The sequence below is a fragment of the Eulemur rufifrons genome, chromosome 2, assembly GCF_041146395.1.
Source record: "Eulemur rufifrons isolate Redbay chromosome 2, OSU_ERuf_1, whole genome shotgun sequence".
Lineage (NCBI taxonomy): Eukaryota > Metazoa > Chordata > Mammalia > Primates > Lemuridae > Eulemur > Eulemur rufifrons.
Genome location: NC_090984.1, coordinates 112663433 through 112677573, shown reverse-complemented (window position 1 = coordinate 112677573; position 14141 = coordinate 112663433). Strand labels below are relative to the sequence as shown.

The 14141-nt window shown below is 36.2% G+C and overlaps 1 protein-coding gene and 1 non-coding gene across 5 annotated transcripts in view; one reads left to right on the top strand and one right to left on the bottom strand.

Moving 5' to 3' along the window:
• The window catches only part of EML5 (EMAP like 5), a 132779-nt gene that overhangs the window by 96476 nt on the left and 22162 nt on the right, over positions 1-14141 (top strand). For 3 of the 4 annotated variants that reach the window (XM_069489129.1, XM_069489121.1, XM_069489111.1), the window contains 3 exons: positions 2408-2537; positions 5010-5108; positions 9347-9367. In XM_069489129.1, the coding sequence (XP_069345230.1) occupies positions 2408-2537; positions 5010-5108; positions 9347-9367 (250 nt within the window). The remainder of the gene's footprint in view (positions 1-2407; positions 2538-5009; positions 5109-9346; positions 9368-14141) is intronic. The other variant, XM_069489138.1, reaches the window with a different exon arrangement.
• On the bottom strand, positions 785-846 carry LOC138381106 (U7 small nuclear RNA). Its single transcript, XR_011233042.1, has one exon. It is a non-coding gene; the product is annotated as a U7 small nuclear RNA (small nuclear RNA).

Here is a 14141-nt window from a genome sequence, read left to right as displayed (position 1 = left end):
TAAATTTAAACCACTAAGTAGTGTTTAAATTTATACAATAAAGATTAAATACTTACACCAAATCAGGAGCTTTGACTTCGTACAGTGTATTCACTGTATAGGGTTCATTAAGACTGTTTCTCCTCCTGTCTCTGCTTCCAGTCAAAGAAACCTTCCGCAACACCTGAGGAAGAAGGAAGGTTCTCCAGGCATTTTATATTTCCAGTATCAGCAGCAAACAAGCAAACGGTGCTAAATTAGGCATAAGCAAGGTGTAAAGCTGTGGGAGGGTGATTTTTGTAGCTCCCTCTCCTACCCAGCCCCACAAGGTCAATGAAAATGGACACTTGCATTCCAGAGTTATGTGATAGAACTTTAGCATGAGTTGTCAGAGACAGTATACTTAGTTTTTGTCCAGCAATGCTGAATGTACTGTTTGGATTCTTCAAAGTACGTGACTTGAACGTAATTTATCTTGAGTTACATATCCAAATCAGATATTTTGACTAACAATGAACACAAATTGAAAAATTCTTCTTTTGGACACAAGAAGTATAGCTGTCCCTCAGTGTCAGTGGGGAGTTGGTTCCAGGATCCCCTTGTGGGGTACCAGAATCCTCGGATGCTCATCTCTTTTATAAAATGGCATAGTATTTGCGTATGACTTACGCACATCCTCCTGTATACTTTAAACCCTCTCTAGATTACTTATAATACCTAATAAAAAGTAAATGCTGTGTAAATATTTGTTACACTGTATTGGTTTTTTATTTGTAGTATTATTATTATTTTTTTTTTTTGCGTGGTGGGTTTTCCAGTGAAGACTGGAAAACCTGCTAGACAAATTCTAAAAGAGCTGTAACACTGTTTTTAGTTGTATTATTGTTATTATTATTTTAAATAAAAGAAAGGTTTATTTACTGTGTGCATGGGGATAATCACAGAGTGATTACCCAATATGCCTATGGAATTCAGATATTTTTTTTTAGTATCAGCATATTATGGGGGTACAAAAGTTTAGGTTACATATATTGCCCTTGACCCCTCTCCCCCCTGTATTATTATTTTTTATAGTTTTTTTTCCCCAAATATTTTTATCCACGATTAGTTGAATTCTCGGACATGGAGGACCAACTGTATCTCAGTTTTTAACACATGAAATCTTAATAACTAAGATTTTTGGAATCAGATTACCTTATGATTCCATTTTTCTTTTTGCAACTTTATATAGAAAAGGGGAATGTATATTTCAGCTGCCCCAAATACGTTACATAGAGCAGTATGTCTGGCTTAATTTTGAGTTTGAAGTTTGTAAAACATCAAAAATACATCCTCCAGTTTGACTGAAGACATTATGTATACAATAAAATCATGGTGAATGTTTAGACATGAGGAAGAGTATAATTTTTTTAAGGTAGTAATTAAAACTGCCCAAGCAGCCAATTTTATTGATATTGCATTACAGATAGTCTAAATTAAACACAATAATGTTTTTACAGAAAGCCAATATTTGAGCAACCTTCCATCATTCAAGTTGTATTTTGTAAGATAAAAGGTTTTGATTTCTAAACTAGTGTTATTTATAGCAAAAAGAGCAAAATAACTGTTAAGACATAGGGCTTTGTTCATTTTCTCAGTGGACAGCAGACATTCTAGTGATCTTTGGAAGTATGGTAATCCTGCAAACATTTAAACTCCAATTCACAGACATGAGTTGTTGGGAATCCTTTATTTATGATAATCACACTCAATGTAGGCAAGTGAAAATCAGTCCTTATCCTTTCATTAACACTCATGGAAAAAGACAGAGCCACTGTCCAACTACAATGTTATAAATCCAGAAACACAATGAACCTACTCTAAATGTTTCAGTTCTTATAACTACAATGTGAACCCAACAGGTATTTTGGGGTTCCTTTGCTGTTCTCACTAAATGACAGCTAACCAAAAAAAGCACCAAGAACTTTATGTCAGTACTACCATGGACAGAATCAAAGTGTTTACTTATATAATCTTTCTCCAAGCATTAAAATTCCCTGTATGTGATACCTGTCAGAGTTGGGAGGAGAAAAAAAAAGCCCTACCTGGTAAGTAATAAAACACTGCTTTAATCTAGGCAAAAACTAAATGTTCTAATTTCACGTAAGACAAAAAATGATTACTGAAGAAATAAAATTTATAAATTTATTTAGTTATCATATTCACTCTAAAGTCCAGTTTTCTCATTGAACATCATATATTGAGTGAAACATTTCATCAGTTTTTGTCTACCAGCTTTTGTAGGTCCCAAATAAAAAAATTTGCTTAACATGACTCACCATAAATATCTTCACCTTTTTCAGTCTAAAATGTACTCCCAAGCAAATTGTTTTAAGACTATCTAGAGGAAGAATATAATTGTGTAATTTTATTATTATTATTATTATAGGACCTTGTGTTGGAGCTTGTTTTTGGTTATCGAGGCAGAGATTGTAGGAATAATGTTCACTATTTGAATGATGGAGATGATATAATTTATCACACTGCCTCCATTGGAATTCTGCACAATGTTGCTACAGGTAGGAAACCCTGGTTCTCCACCCCTCCCCCACTTTCTGAATTTAGAAATTTTTGTCTAACAGCTTAAAATTCTTTGTTAAAACTAAAAAAAGTAATTAAAATATATAAGAGAACAGTCCAGAGTAAAAATGTTTCATGTTTCAGAACTTTCTAGTAATATTTCCAGGAACCAAATTTCAGTCCTAAGAGAGTATAATACAACAGAAAAGCATTTCCTAGTGCAAAATGCCCAGAGGTCTCTATTAGAAGTGAAGGTTTACTATATGTTAAAACCATGTTTTATAGTGAAACATTTGTAACTTTAATTCTGTTTCCCCATAACCTCATCATGTGAATGGATGGTTGTCTCTGATAGTTAGTGATTGAAAGTAACATGTTGGGTGAATGATTGTTGGGGGATGTTCTTAATAAGGCCTTGGAAAGCTAAGAAAGCTGCTTGTCTGTGGCTCTACTGATGATACCTTGTTTGATCCAAGAAGGTGAGAAAATATTTCTTGATGTTTAATTGATTGGATTGTTGAAGAGCAAATAAAAGTTCTCTTAGCATCATTTGGTGATCAGTGTGATAATCCTACTATTGACATTAAGTATTTAATTTTGAATTGTTTTATTACATATAGCAAACTCCATAAAGTATGAATGTTGAAAGTGAAAATAGAGGTTATCTATTCCAAACATTTGTGGGTTTTCCTCCAGTAGCTTCACTGTGAATGGGTAGAGTGGATTGATTATGTGAATCATAATCCCCCACCTCTGGTCAGTATTAATCATTAATATGATCTTTCTATTTTGCTTTTCTAAAGGAAAGGATTCACCAGGATCACACAGAAATCAGCGGCAATATTCTTTTCTTTTTTTTTTCTTCTTTTTTTGAGACAGAGTCTCACTCTGTTGCGCTGAGTAGAGTGCTGTGGTGTCAGCCTAGCTCACAGCAACCTCAAACTCCTGGGCTCAAGCAATCCTCCTGCCTCAGCCTCCTGAGTATCTGGGACTACAGGCACACACCATGACGCCTGGCTAATTTTTATATTTTTAGTAGAGACAGGGTCTTGCCCAGGCTGTTCTCGAACTCCTGAGCTCAAGCAATCCTCCTGCTTCACCCTCCCAGAGTGCTAGGATTATAGGTTTGAGCCACCGCACGCAGCCAGCGGCGATTTTCCATTTAATAGTTTGGGCCATTTAAAAAGTACTACTTAGAAAATCCTTTTTAATTGAGGCTTCACATATCCTTCAAGTAGAATGGGGAAGAGTAAGATAAGATAAGCAAGAAAGGAATGTATGTGTAAATAAACTCTCACATTTATACTTGTAATTTTATTTTTAATTTTCTGATTTGTAATTAGTCACCTTTCTAATGGAGGGGTATTGACAGAGAGGACAGCAGAGAGGATAAGTACCTGCTCCAGTTCTGATTATTTAGTCTCTCACCAGTTTGGGGATACATTGCTATGTTCATAGTCTAGGAAGTCTATATCTATTAGCTGATCTTTTACCAATTTAGCCAAGAGCACATATAAAAACTTGTTTGTTCCTTTAACTGAGCTCTCAACCCTGGAAAATAGGAAGCACATTTCACTTTGAAAAGAAGTTTTAAACCAATCATTAGGTCTGTTAAACATAATTGTTGAAACTTTTTGTTTTTATTTTGCTTTTTGAAGAACCCTGTATAATCTGAACCCAACCTACTTCTCTGCCCTCATTTTCCACCTCTTCGTTTTACTTGCACAAGCCTACCTTTATTACTTCCTGCATGGACTACTGTCTAGTCTTACAAGGTCTCTTCACTGTCCCTACTGCTAGATGAAGCACATTACTTCTTTGATCAAAAAAGTTCAGTGCCTCCTCCACTGACTACGCATTAAATATAAAATATGGGTAAATATGGCCCAATTTATTAAATAGAAACCACTGGTTTCTATGTTGACCCTGGTGAATCCTTTAGGAAACCAAAATAGAAAGATCATAGGTTGGCATTCAAAATCCTCCATAATTCTAGTCCCAACTTGTCTTTCCAACGATATTACTCAGTTTTCTTTTTCCTGACCCTACACTCCAGCCAAATGAGCCATTTATATTCATACCAAACACTTTCCTGCCTCTGTGTCTTCGCTTATGTTCCTCTACCTGGAATGCCCTTCCCCACCCACCTTCACATTTACAAAATCTATCCAGGTCAGTCCAGGAATGCTGTATTCCCATGATGAGAATAATCTTTTCTGCTCTGAATCCTCACGGCATTTTGATGCCTAACTCTCTTGTGGCACTTGGTATTATATGGTTTATCCCTTTCAGGGCTCTATCCCTTTAAAGACTTCTGACTCATTTTTCTATCCTTATGATGATGTACACATAGTAAGTGATCAAAAATACGTATTCAGTAAGCTGATAAAGAGTAGTTTATTGCTCTGGATAAGTACATTTGTCTGTTACATCTTAAGGTTTTAAGTTAATTCTCAAATTCTTTTTTGTAGGTTCTCAGAGTTTTTATCAGGAACATAATGATGATATTCTGTGCCTCACTGTGAATCAGCACCCCAAATTTATCAACATAGTGGCAACTGGCCAAGTAGGTATGTTTCTATATTTTAAAAAGAAACAATTTGAAGCATTTGTTTTGTTCAAATAAATTCAATATCCTAGGAAAAAATCAAAATATATTCATGGATTGTTCAAAATCTGTGTGTATATAAAGCACACACCCAATTATACCATATTATTTCTTCCAAGTACCTTTCTCTCACTCAGTTTGATTATCTGAATTGGTTTAGACAGTTTGGATTTAAATAAACTATTGTATGATGGTTGAAAGAGTTGGACTTATTCCTTTAGCAGGAAATTTCTGATCAGCAAAAAAGTTTAATTCAATAGCATCTAAAGCAGGAAAGAATTTGAAGAGGAAATGGTAAATAAGGGGAGCCACCTGCTTCAGCAGAGGTCGGGCTAGAAAGAAGGGAGAACCCCCGTCTGCTTCATGTTGCTAAATCTCTTCTGCCCTTTTCTTTTCTTTGGCATTGATTTAATTTCACCAACAGTTTTAAACTATTTTGAAATACACCTGTCTTCTTTTACCTCTGTGCAAAACAAAGGCCATAAGTCTACAAAGCAAACTGATGAGAGGATAGCAGGTTTTATTTAGGACATACCTGCCAACCCATGATCACTATTAATACAGCCTAGTAGATTTAGTCAGTCACATCTTCACAACTCTGGTATAGTTTGTAAAAATTATTAAAATCAATGTGTTTGTTGGATCTCAGTGGGCCTTGATTGCTAGGCTAGCTTTCCTGGTGTCTTTTCTTTCTTCTTGACTAAGATAATTTATGCTTTTAATATCTTCATTTTTCATGCAAGTACTAAACTGATCAGTTGGGAACTTGTTCTCTGGGTAGCCTGGTTCTACAGCTATGCCACATAGACCCTTATATTTTTCTTTTCTGTGTAGTTTTCTACTTTTAAAAGTTAATAGATTATTATTTCATCTATTATATAGAAAATATTCCAATCTTTATATATAAATATATAGGTCTAGCCTCTATTTGCACTAAGTTTATTGAAAGTGAAGTCCTGTTTTCACTCTGCACAAGGAATGAGGCCCATCTGCTTGAGGAATGAGAGACCATGTAGCTCAGTGCCTCTTGGCACATATTTATTATTCAGTTAATTTTTATTGAGTAAATTCATTTATTCAATGAGCTTACTGAACACCTGCTGTGTGCAAGATACTGTTCCAGTTGCTGGGGGTACAAGCAGCTTACAAAAAGACAAAATCCCTGTATTAATGGAGTTTACATTCTGCAAATAGAATTCTAGAAGGTATGGTGCTTTTATCTCCCAACTTTTCTTCTCTTCTTTCCTTTCCCTCTGTTAAACAACTTTATTTATCATATTAGTATACCCTTCCAGAAAATAGATAACAAAAATGCTTTACTGATGACTAATTAAGATAGACTCAAGGGAAGACCAAAGAATGAGGAGGGACATTCTTTTTTCTCTTCTGAACGTAAAGAGAATTGTGTTGGTAGTTACTTGGCTGTCAAGCTTAATACCCACAAAGCACAAATCACTGTTTAATAAGTTTATTATTATTTTTGTTAAAAATAATACAGATCATAGAAGAATTGAAATATTTGATATTGTGGTATTTTAGTCAGTTATATCCAGACTTACCTCTTTTTTGTGGCTAGAATCTTAGAATCTCAAGGTCCAAACATACCATTTTATCTGTCCATCATTATATGCTTGAACCTCACCACCACTTAGTGCCTAATGAAGTAACCCAACTTCTTCTTATGAAGCTCAATCATAAAGTGGTTCTTCACATAGAACAGTATTTGCTACTCATTGGTTCTCGTTCTTGGAGTACCTAGAACATCTAATCATTCATTCCCATGACATTATCTTCCAGTTTTGGAAACAACTATCTAGCCAGGCATCTTGGTACATGCCTATAGTCCCAGCTACTCAGGAGGCTAAGGCAAGAGGATCACTTGAACTCAGGAGTTTGAGGTTGCAGTGAGCTACGGTGATGCCACTGCACTCTACCCAGGGCAACAGAACAATACTGTCTCAAAAAAAAAAAAAAAGGAAAAGAAGAAACAACTATCATATTCTCCCTGAGTTTTATCTAGTTGTTTTTTGGAAGGCCACCTTGGACATTCTCTAACTGTATTCCATGGAACAAGGTGTACATGAGAGCACAGGGATTTGTTTTCCATCAGGAATCCTACCCCTCCAGTAGACCATGTTTTGGGTATCTGAAATTCCAGAATTCTCTAACAATTGGTCCCTGAACCTACTTCTGGGCCTGAATGAGCCTTTTTTCTGAGTCTATACTCCCATTGGCAGACTACACAACCAATGTGTATACTCTTTTATTTCTATTTTTGAGACAGAGTCTCACTTTGTTGCCCAGGCTAGAGTGCCGTGGCATCACCCTAGCTCACAGCAACCTCAAACTCCTAGGCTCAAGCGATCCTTCTGCCTCAGCCTCCTGAGTAGCTAGGACTACAGGCATGCACCGCCATGCCCGGCTAACTTTTTCTATATATTTTTGGTTGTCCAGCTAATTTCTTTCTATTTTTAGTAGAGAAGGGGTCTCGCTCTTGCTCAGGCTGGTCTCAAACTCCTGAGCTCCAATAATCCACCCTCCTCGGCCTCCCAGAGTGCTAGAATTACAGGCGTGAGCCACCGCGCCCGGCCAATGTGTATGCTCTTGAGGGATGGCCATAGAGTAGCTGTTCAAAGGGTGGGGAGATGGAGTTTTGATGTGCAAGCTGGAGTAACCACACATCTTACTCCATTTGCGTTGCTATAACAAATACCATAGAATGGGTGGCTTAAACAACAGAAATTTATTTCTCACAGTTCTGGAGGCTGAAAGTCCAAGATCAGGATGCTAATGTGTCTGGGTTGTGGTGTGGGCCCTCTCCCTGGTTTGCAGATGGCCATCTTCTCACTATATCTTCACATGATAGGGAAAAATATTATCTTTCTCCTGTTTCTTGTTGTAAGGATATTAATCTCAATGTGAGGGCTCCACCCTCATGACCTAATGAACTCCTGATACCATCACACTGGGGATTAGGGTTCCAAAATATAAATCTGGGAGGAATACAAACATTCAGTCTGTAGCATCACACTGGAGTTTCCATGGCTCCTTGTGGTGTGGAATAGAGTTGGGGGTGGGAAAAGAATGGGACCTGTTGTCTCATGCTTCCCAAAACTCCTAGGAGTTCTAAATTTTTATGAGACTTTCTACATCATTATAAGGGCATACTCATCGAGATAAGAGGATAGAACATATTTCATTTGATAATTTTTATCTTGATTGATAACTGTAAAATATTTAGACCAATAGTGTTTAAGCCGTCATTTGTACTCTTGTCCTAGACCCTGTAGATATTCAGTCACAAGCCTGATCTCCAAACCAAACACTCCCTGTCTTTCAACCATTCTTCACGTGGCATAGTTGCAAGTCTTCTCACCATCTGGTTGTATCAGAGTGTGCTCAGAACTGAAAACAGCATTTCTTGTGTGGTCTGCTCAGCAAAGTCAAGTACTTTATTCTCTTTTCCCTCATGTTCCAGGTCAGGACATATGGGCCTGTGATATCCATATGTGCTTGAAATCATTATTTCTTATGAACATAAGGCTCTGCCAAAGCCTTATGTCTTTGTTAAAAAATACAATCGTCTATCTTCAATGGATTCCTAAATTTTTACTCCTTTCTTTCTTGCTCTAAAGACTATCACTTTTAAAAGTTTGGTTAATAGGTATTTCCGCCACAAATATAATGAGCATAGGATTTCACATCTTCTTTCTTGGCAAACTTTTACTCATGTGGAAAATTTTTAGTTCAAAGAAAGAACATTTTTTTTTTCTTGAGTTATGTGGTAGGTAACCTTTACCATCATGTCTCTTAGATGGTTTAGATCTAATTCTTTCCTGGCGATAGAGATGCATTAAAACTCCAAAGGGCCTATTAGCAGTGCATTTTGTAAACCAAAGTAAGGGTCATATCAATTTAAATCATATCAGTATTATTTTAAAAGTTATAATTAAAATTTTATGTGACTCATTACGTACAAAGAAAAGATTGTTATCCAAAGAAAGATCAAAAGGTCATAGATGGAATAGATATGTATAATATAATTGAAGTGAGTACATTGACTCACAGTTTATTCAATTTAATGTAATAAAATTAATTTTGTATATGATACTTTATGATTTAAATTATTTTATGATAATTATGTTTTTTACAAATTTTACTGTTAGTATTTATTTATGGATAATTATTTTTCCATTATAGGCGATTCAGCAGACATGTCAGGTAAGAAAAATTAAACACTCTTCTGTTTTAGTTATATTGTTTGGTAATGATAGCCTGAATTTTTATAAAGTAAAAACTACTTGAACTTAAATACCCATAAAAAACCTGTGCTGTGGATTATTTTTTTAAATGAAGAGTGCAGCATTTTAATGTCATAATATTGAACTCAATCTACAGTAATAATTTTTTTAAAACTAATATATTTTGACCTTTTTGGTATGCCCAGAACTATTCTAAGCACTTTACATATGTTACCTCATTTAATCATCACAAGAATTCTTCATGGTAGTTACTAACTTGCCAGCATCATATAGCTGGTGAAAATGAAGGTGGGTTTAAAACTTAAATATAAATCAATATATGTTATTGCCTAAGAATAATATATTTTTAAAGTTATTTTTATATATAGTTTTAATTAGTGCACATATCGAACAGATCATTTAAAGATTTAAAAATAACCTTTTATTATTGATTTTTAATCATGGCTTTGTGAATTTTAAAAGCTATTAAATTAACAATGTGTATCCATTGTTTTTAGATATTGTAATAACTGGGCTTTTACTTTTTAAAATTTTTTTCTCTTTTCTCGTCTCTCTTCTCTTTTCTCTTCTCTACTCTTGTTCTCTTCTCTTTCTTATGCTACCTGTCTAAGAATGGTTTGTGATTTGACTATTCAACCACAAATTCACCCAACACAACAGAAAAGATCCTTACTCTCTTGGTTGCACTCAAGAGCAGGGGTTAGCAAACTATAGATTATGGGCCAAATCTGGCCCACCACTTGTTTTTGTATGGCCCATGAGCTATAGATAGTTTTTACTGATTCAAATAGTTGGAAAAAATCAAATGAATAAAATTTAGGATACATGAAAATTATATGAAATCTAAATTTCTATATCCATAAATAAAAGTTTTATTGGCCACAGCCATGTTCATTCAGTTATATACTTTCTATGGCAGTTTTTGTGCTACACTGACAGAGTTGAGTGGTAACTACAGAGACTGTATGTGTGATACTCTCATGGCTTTGCACTGCTTGGCGCACTACAAGTTCCAGTGATACAACCATAACCTCATGGGTTTTGAGCACTATGTGTATTGCTATATAGCACAACAAAACTATTTACTGTCAGTGAGTTAGTTAATCGTGTTTGATTGCAGCAGGTGAAGAAATGTGTCCAGAGAAAATAACTTGTTTAAGACTATTGCCTTTTTGGGCCAGGCGTGGTGGCTCACGCCTAATCCTAGCATCTGGGAGGCCAAGGTGGGAAGATCGCTCTAGGCCAGTAGTTCGAGACCAGCCTGAGCAAGAGTGAGACCCTGTCGCCACTAAAAATAGAAAGAAATTAGCCAGACAACTAAAAATATATATAGAAAAAAATTAGCTGGGCATTGTTGAGCATGCCTGTAGTCCCAGCTCCTTGGGAGGCTGAGGCAGGAGGATCACTTGAACCCAGGAATTTGAGGTTGCTGTGAAATAGGCTGATGCCACGGCACTCTAGCCTGGGCAACAGAGTGAAACTCTGTCTAAAAAAAAAAAGACTTTTGCCTTTTTAGCAAAAACATTTGCTAAAAGTTGAGGTCATTGGGAACAGCATCAGTAGTTAATTAAAAACCTCTTTTCAAAGAGGTTAAGAAAACATTAATTCAGGACAACCTGAAGGGATATCTGCTAAGATGTATTACAATTGGTGGTAAAAATATGTGTAGAGCAGAAAAATAGATCATTGGATAAATTTACAAGGCTTGTAAAAATTTAAGGTGTTTAAAGCCTATGGTCATTTGTTGTTCTGTTCCTCAGCAGGTCATTTGTAGAAAATATTTCAATCTAACATTTGTTATTGCACCTCAGTATTTTGTTACTGTGTCAACAGTTAACTTCATTCACTCTCATTCTCATAGACTTAACCATTATCAGTTCCTTAAATTTATGTTACAGATAGAAACTGAATATCCCAACTTACCCTATCATATAGCAGTTCAATTGTTTAGCAGTGGTAAAGTTTTATTACAATTTTTTAAACTCAGAGCCAAGACAGAAATTTTTCTGAATGAGAACTGCCTTCAGCCACTATTATTGAACACTGAATGGCTTTGGAAGTTATTTTTTGGGGCAGACTAATAACATTTATTAGTGAATTACACTTGAAATTACAAGGTAAAACAGTGCTCATATGTGAAACTTTAGTAAAAAACATTTGATGATAACTATGTTTGAATCACAGTGTTGAACTGTACTAAACACTTCTCATGCTGTCAAAGATAAAAACAAGAAGCAGGACCCCCATTCCTACACAAGTTTAAAACAAATATGTTTTCTGGGATCAAACTACAATTCCAGCAGCATTTTTCAGATCTTGATGCAAGTGCCAAGAAAATTTCCACATTTCAAAAATTAGTTTAGCTCTACAGTTGAGGAACTTATACCTAACCTTCAATTTAAAGTGATTATTCTGCAATTGGCCAAGTGCAGTGGCTCATACATAATCCTAGCACTTTGGGAGGCCAAGGTGGGAGGGTTGCCTGAGGCCAGGAGTTCAAGACCAGCCTGACCACCGTAACGAGACCTCGTCTCTACACAAAATACAAAAATTAGTGCATCCCTATAGTTCTAGCTACTCATGAGGCTAAGGCAGATAGGTGTTGCTTGAGCCCAGGAGCTAGAGGTTGCAGTGAGCCATGATGATGCTACTGCACTTTAGTCCGGGCAACAGAGCCAGACCCTACCTCAGAGAAAAAAAAAAAGTGATTATTCTGCAAAGTAATACATGCCAAAGACAAATATCAAGGCAAGACTCTAATAGAATTTTCTAAATGCCTTCCAGGCAATTAATATGCTCAGTGAAAATCACATGCTTGTGGATTGATATCATTACTTGGCAATAGCTATCTATCCGAAAAAACATGTTCAAAGTGGAAATGTGTAAACTCTTACTACAGATCAGCATTAACAGATGAACATTTGCCACCAATTTTGATGATAGAGAACTCTGACTTTGAATCTCGATTAAGTGAAATGTTCTTTCTCCAAAAGTAATTTTATTCTTTTCATTAGATCTTTACCACAAAAATTTTACTCAGTGAATTTCATAAAAAAAAAAAAAAAAATTTGTGGGAATTTGCTTTTCTCTCTTGTTTTACACAAGAACCTGCATAATATCTTCAGTTTTGTGTCTTATCTCTTTTATAGAAAAAGTTTGCTGATCCCTGCCCCAAAGGGAGACAGAAAATATAAATATTATATAAGTAAAGTTTAAAAAATAACTTGATTTAAGATGGCAATAAATATGATAAAAACAATAAATGAGATCATGGCCATAAAACAAAGTGTTTGCTTTCTCAGAGGTGATAACATTTGGCTAGGCCAGGAATGATACAAAAACGATAGCTGAGGCATGATCTGGGGGCTTCAGGCTGAGGTCTGTTTCAGGGGTCCCAATACTTCCCACACATTCAGCAGTTCTCTGGGAGAAATCGCAGGACTCAGAGGCAGTTGTGCTTAGGGCTATGGTTCATTACAGCGAACAGCCAATGGTAAAAGACACACGAGGTAGAGTCTGGAGGATCCAGTCACAGGCATTCTAGATCCCCTCACCATCCACCGCTGCCACAAAGTTACACAGAACCTGCTTCTTCCTCCTGCAGCCAAATCCAGCAATGCATGGGGGGTGTTTCTGCCCAGGGAAACCAACTTAAGACACAGAGTCCAGGGTTTTTATTGGGGGCTGGTCACATAGGCATCAAGACTAGCCGCAACTACCAAAATGCCAGACTCCCAGAAGAAAGCAGGTGTTCAGTGCTAGCCCAGCAAGCAGGACTTTCTAATGACAGTAACCTCAGGCCTTCTTATATTAACTCTTATATTAACACAAGCCCTAAGGCTGGATCAAGAAACTGGAAGGTCAGTGTGACTGGAGTAAGGCCTCTGAGATGAATTTAGAGAGGGGTGGTGCAGGGTGTTCATGCAGCGTGTTGCAGCTCATGGAGAGAAGTTCGGATTCATGCTAAGTGCAGAGCCTGTCATTGGAGAATTTTAAACAAGAGAGTGATGTGCTCTAATTTATACTTTGAGAAAACCATTCTCACTAATGTAGATAGTAAAGAGAAGTTGGAAAATTAGGAGGCTATTATAGTAGTCCAAGCAAAGGACAATTAAACAAGGATGGTAGCAGTGAAAGTGGAGAGAACTAGACAAATATAAGGTATGTTTTGAAAGCCAGTAATCCTTTCTGATGAATTGGATATTGGGGTATTAAAAAGAGAGGAATCAAGGCCAACTGTTAATATTTTCCTTGAGCAATTAGCTAAATGAGATGGGAAGATACTTTGGGAGAAATCAGTTTGGGAGGAAGAAATTATCCACAGACATAAGAAGTGAAGGCTGTTTAGGTACAAATACAAAAAGACTGGTAGATTTGGGGATAGGAAAATAAGCTTCTATCTGATGACTTCAGTTTTCTCTCTGTCAGCTGAGAGTGAGGAAGTGGGGAAGTGGGTATTGGTCTAAAGAAAGATAAAATTTTTAAATTGTCACTTTGGAATGTGGGAGAATAAATACATTAGAAAAGGTATGGTATAATTACCATTGAATACATTAGATGTGTTTTCAGTGTACACTAAGGGAACATCTTTTGTCTTTAATGAAGTTATTTCAGCCCTCCTAAGACTGTATCTGGAGATAAGAATTTGACATTTTTTATCCTTAAGGCAATTCAAGGAAAGAGAGCACTCTCTCTCTGGTCTTGGTTAGTATTTGTCACAATAGGCAGTTGTC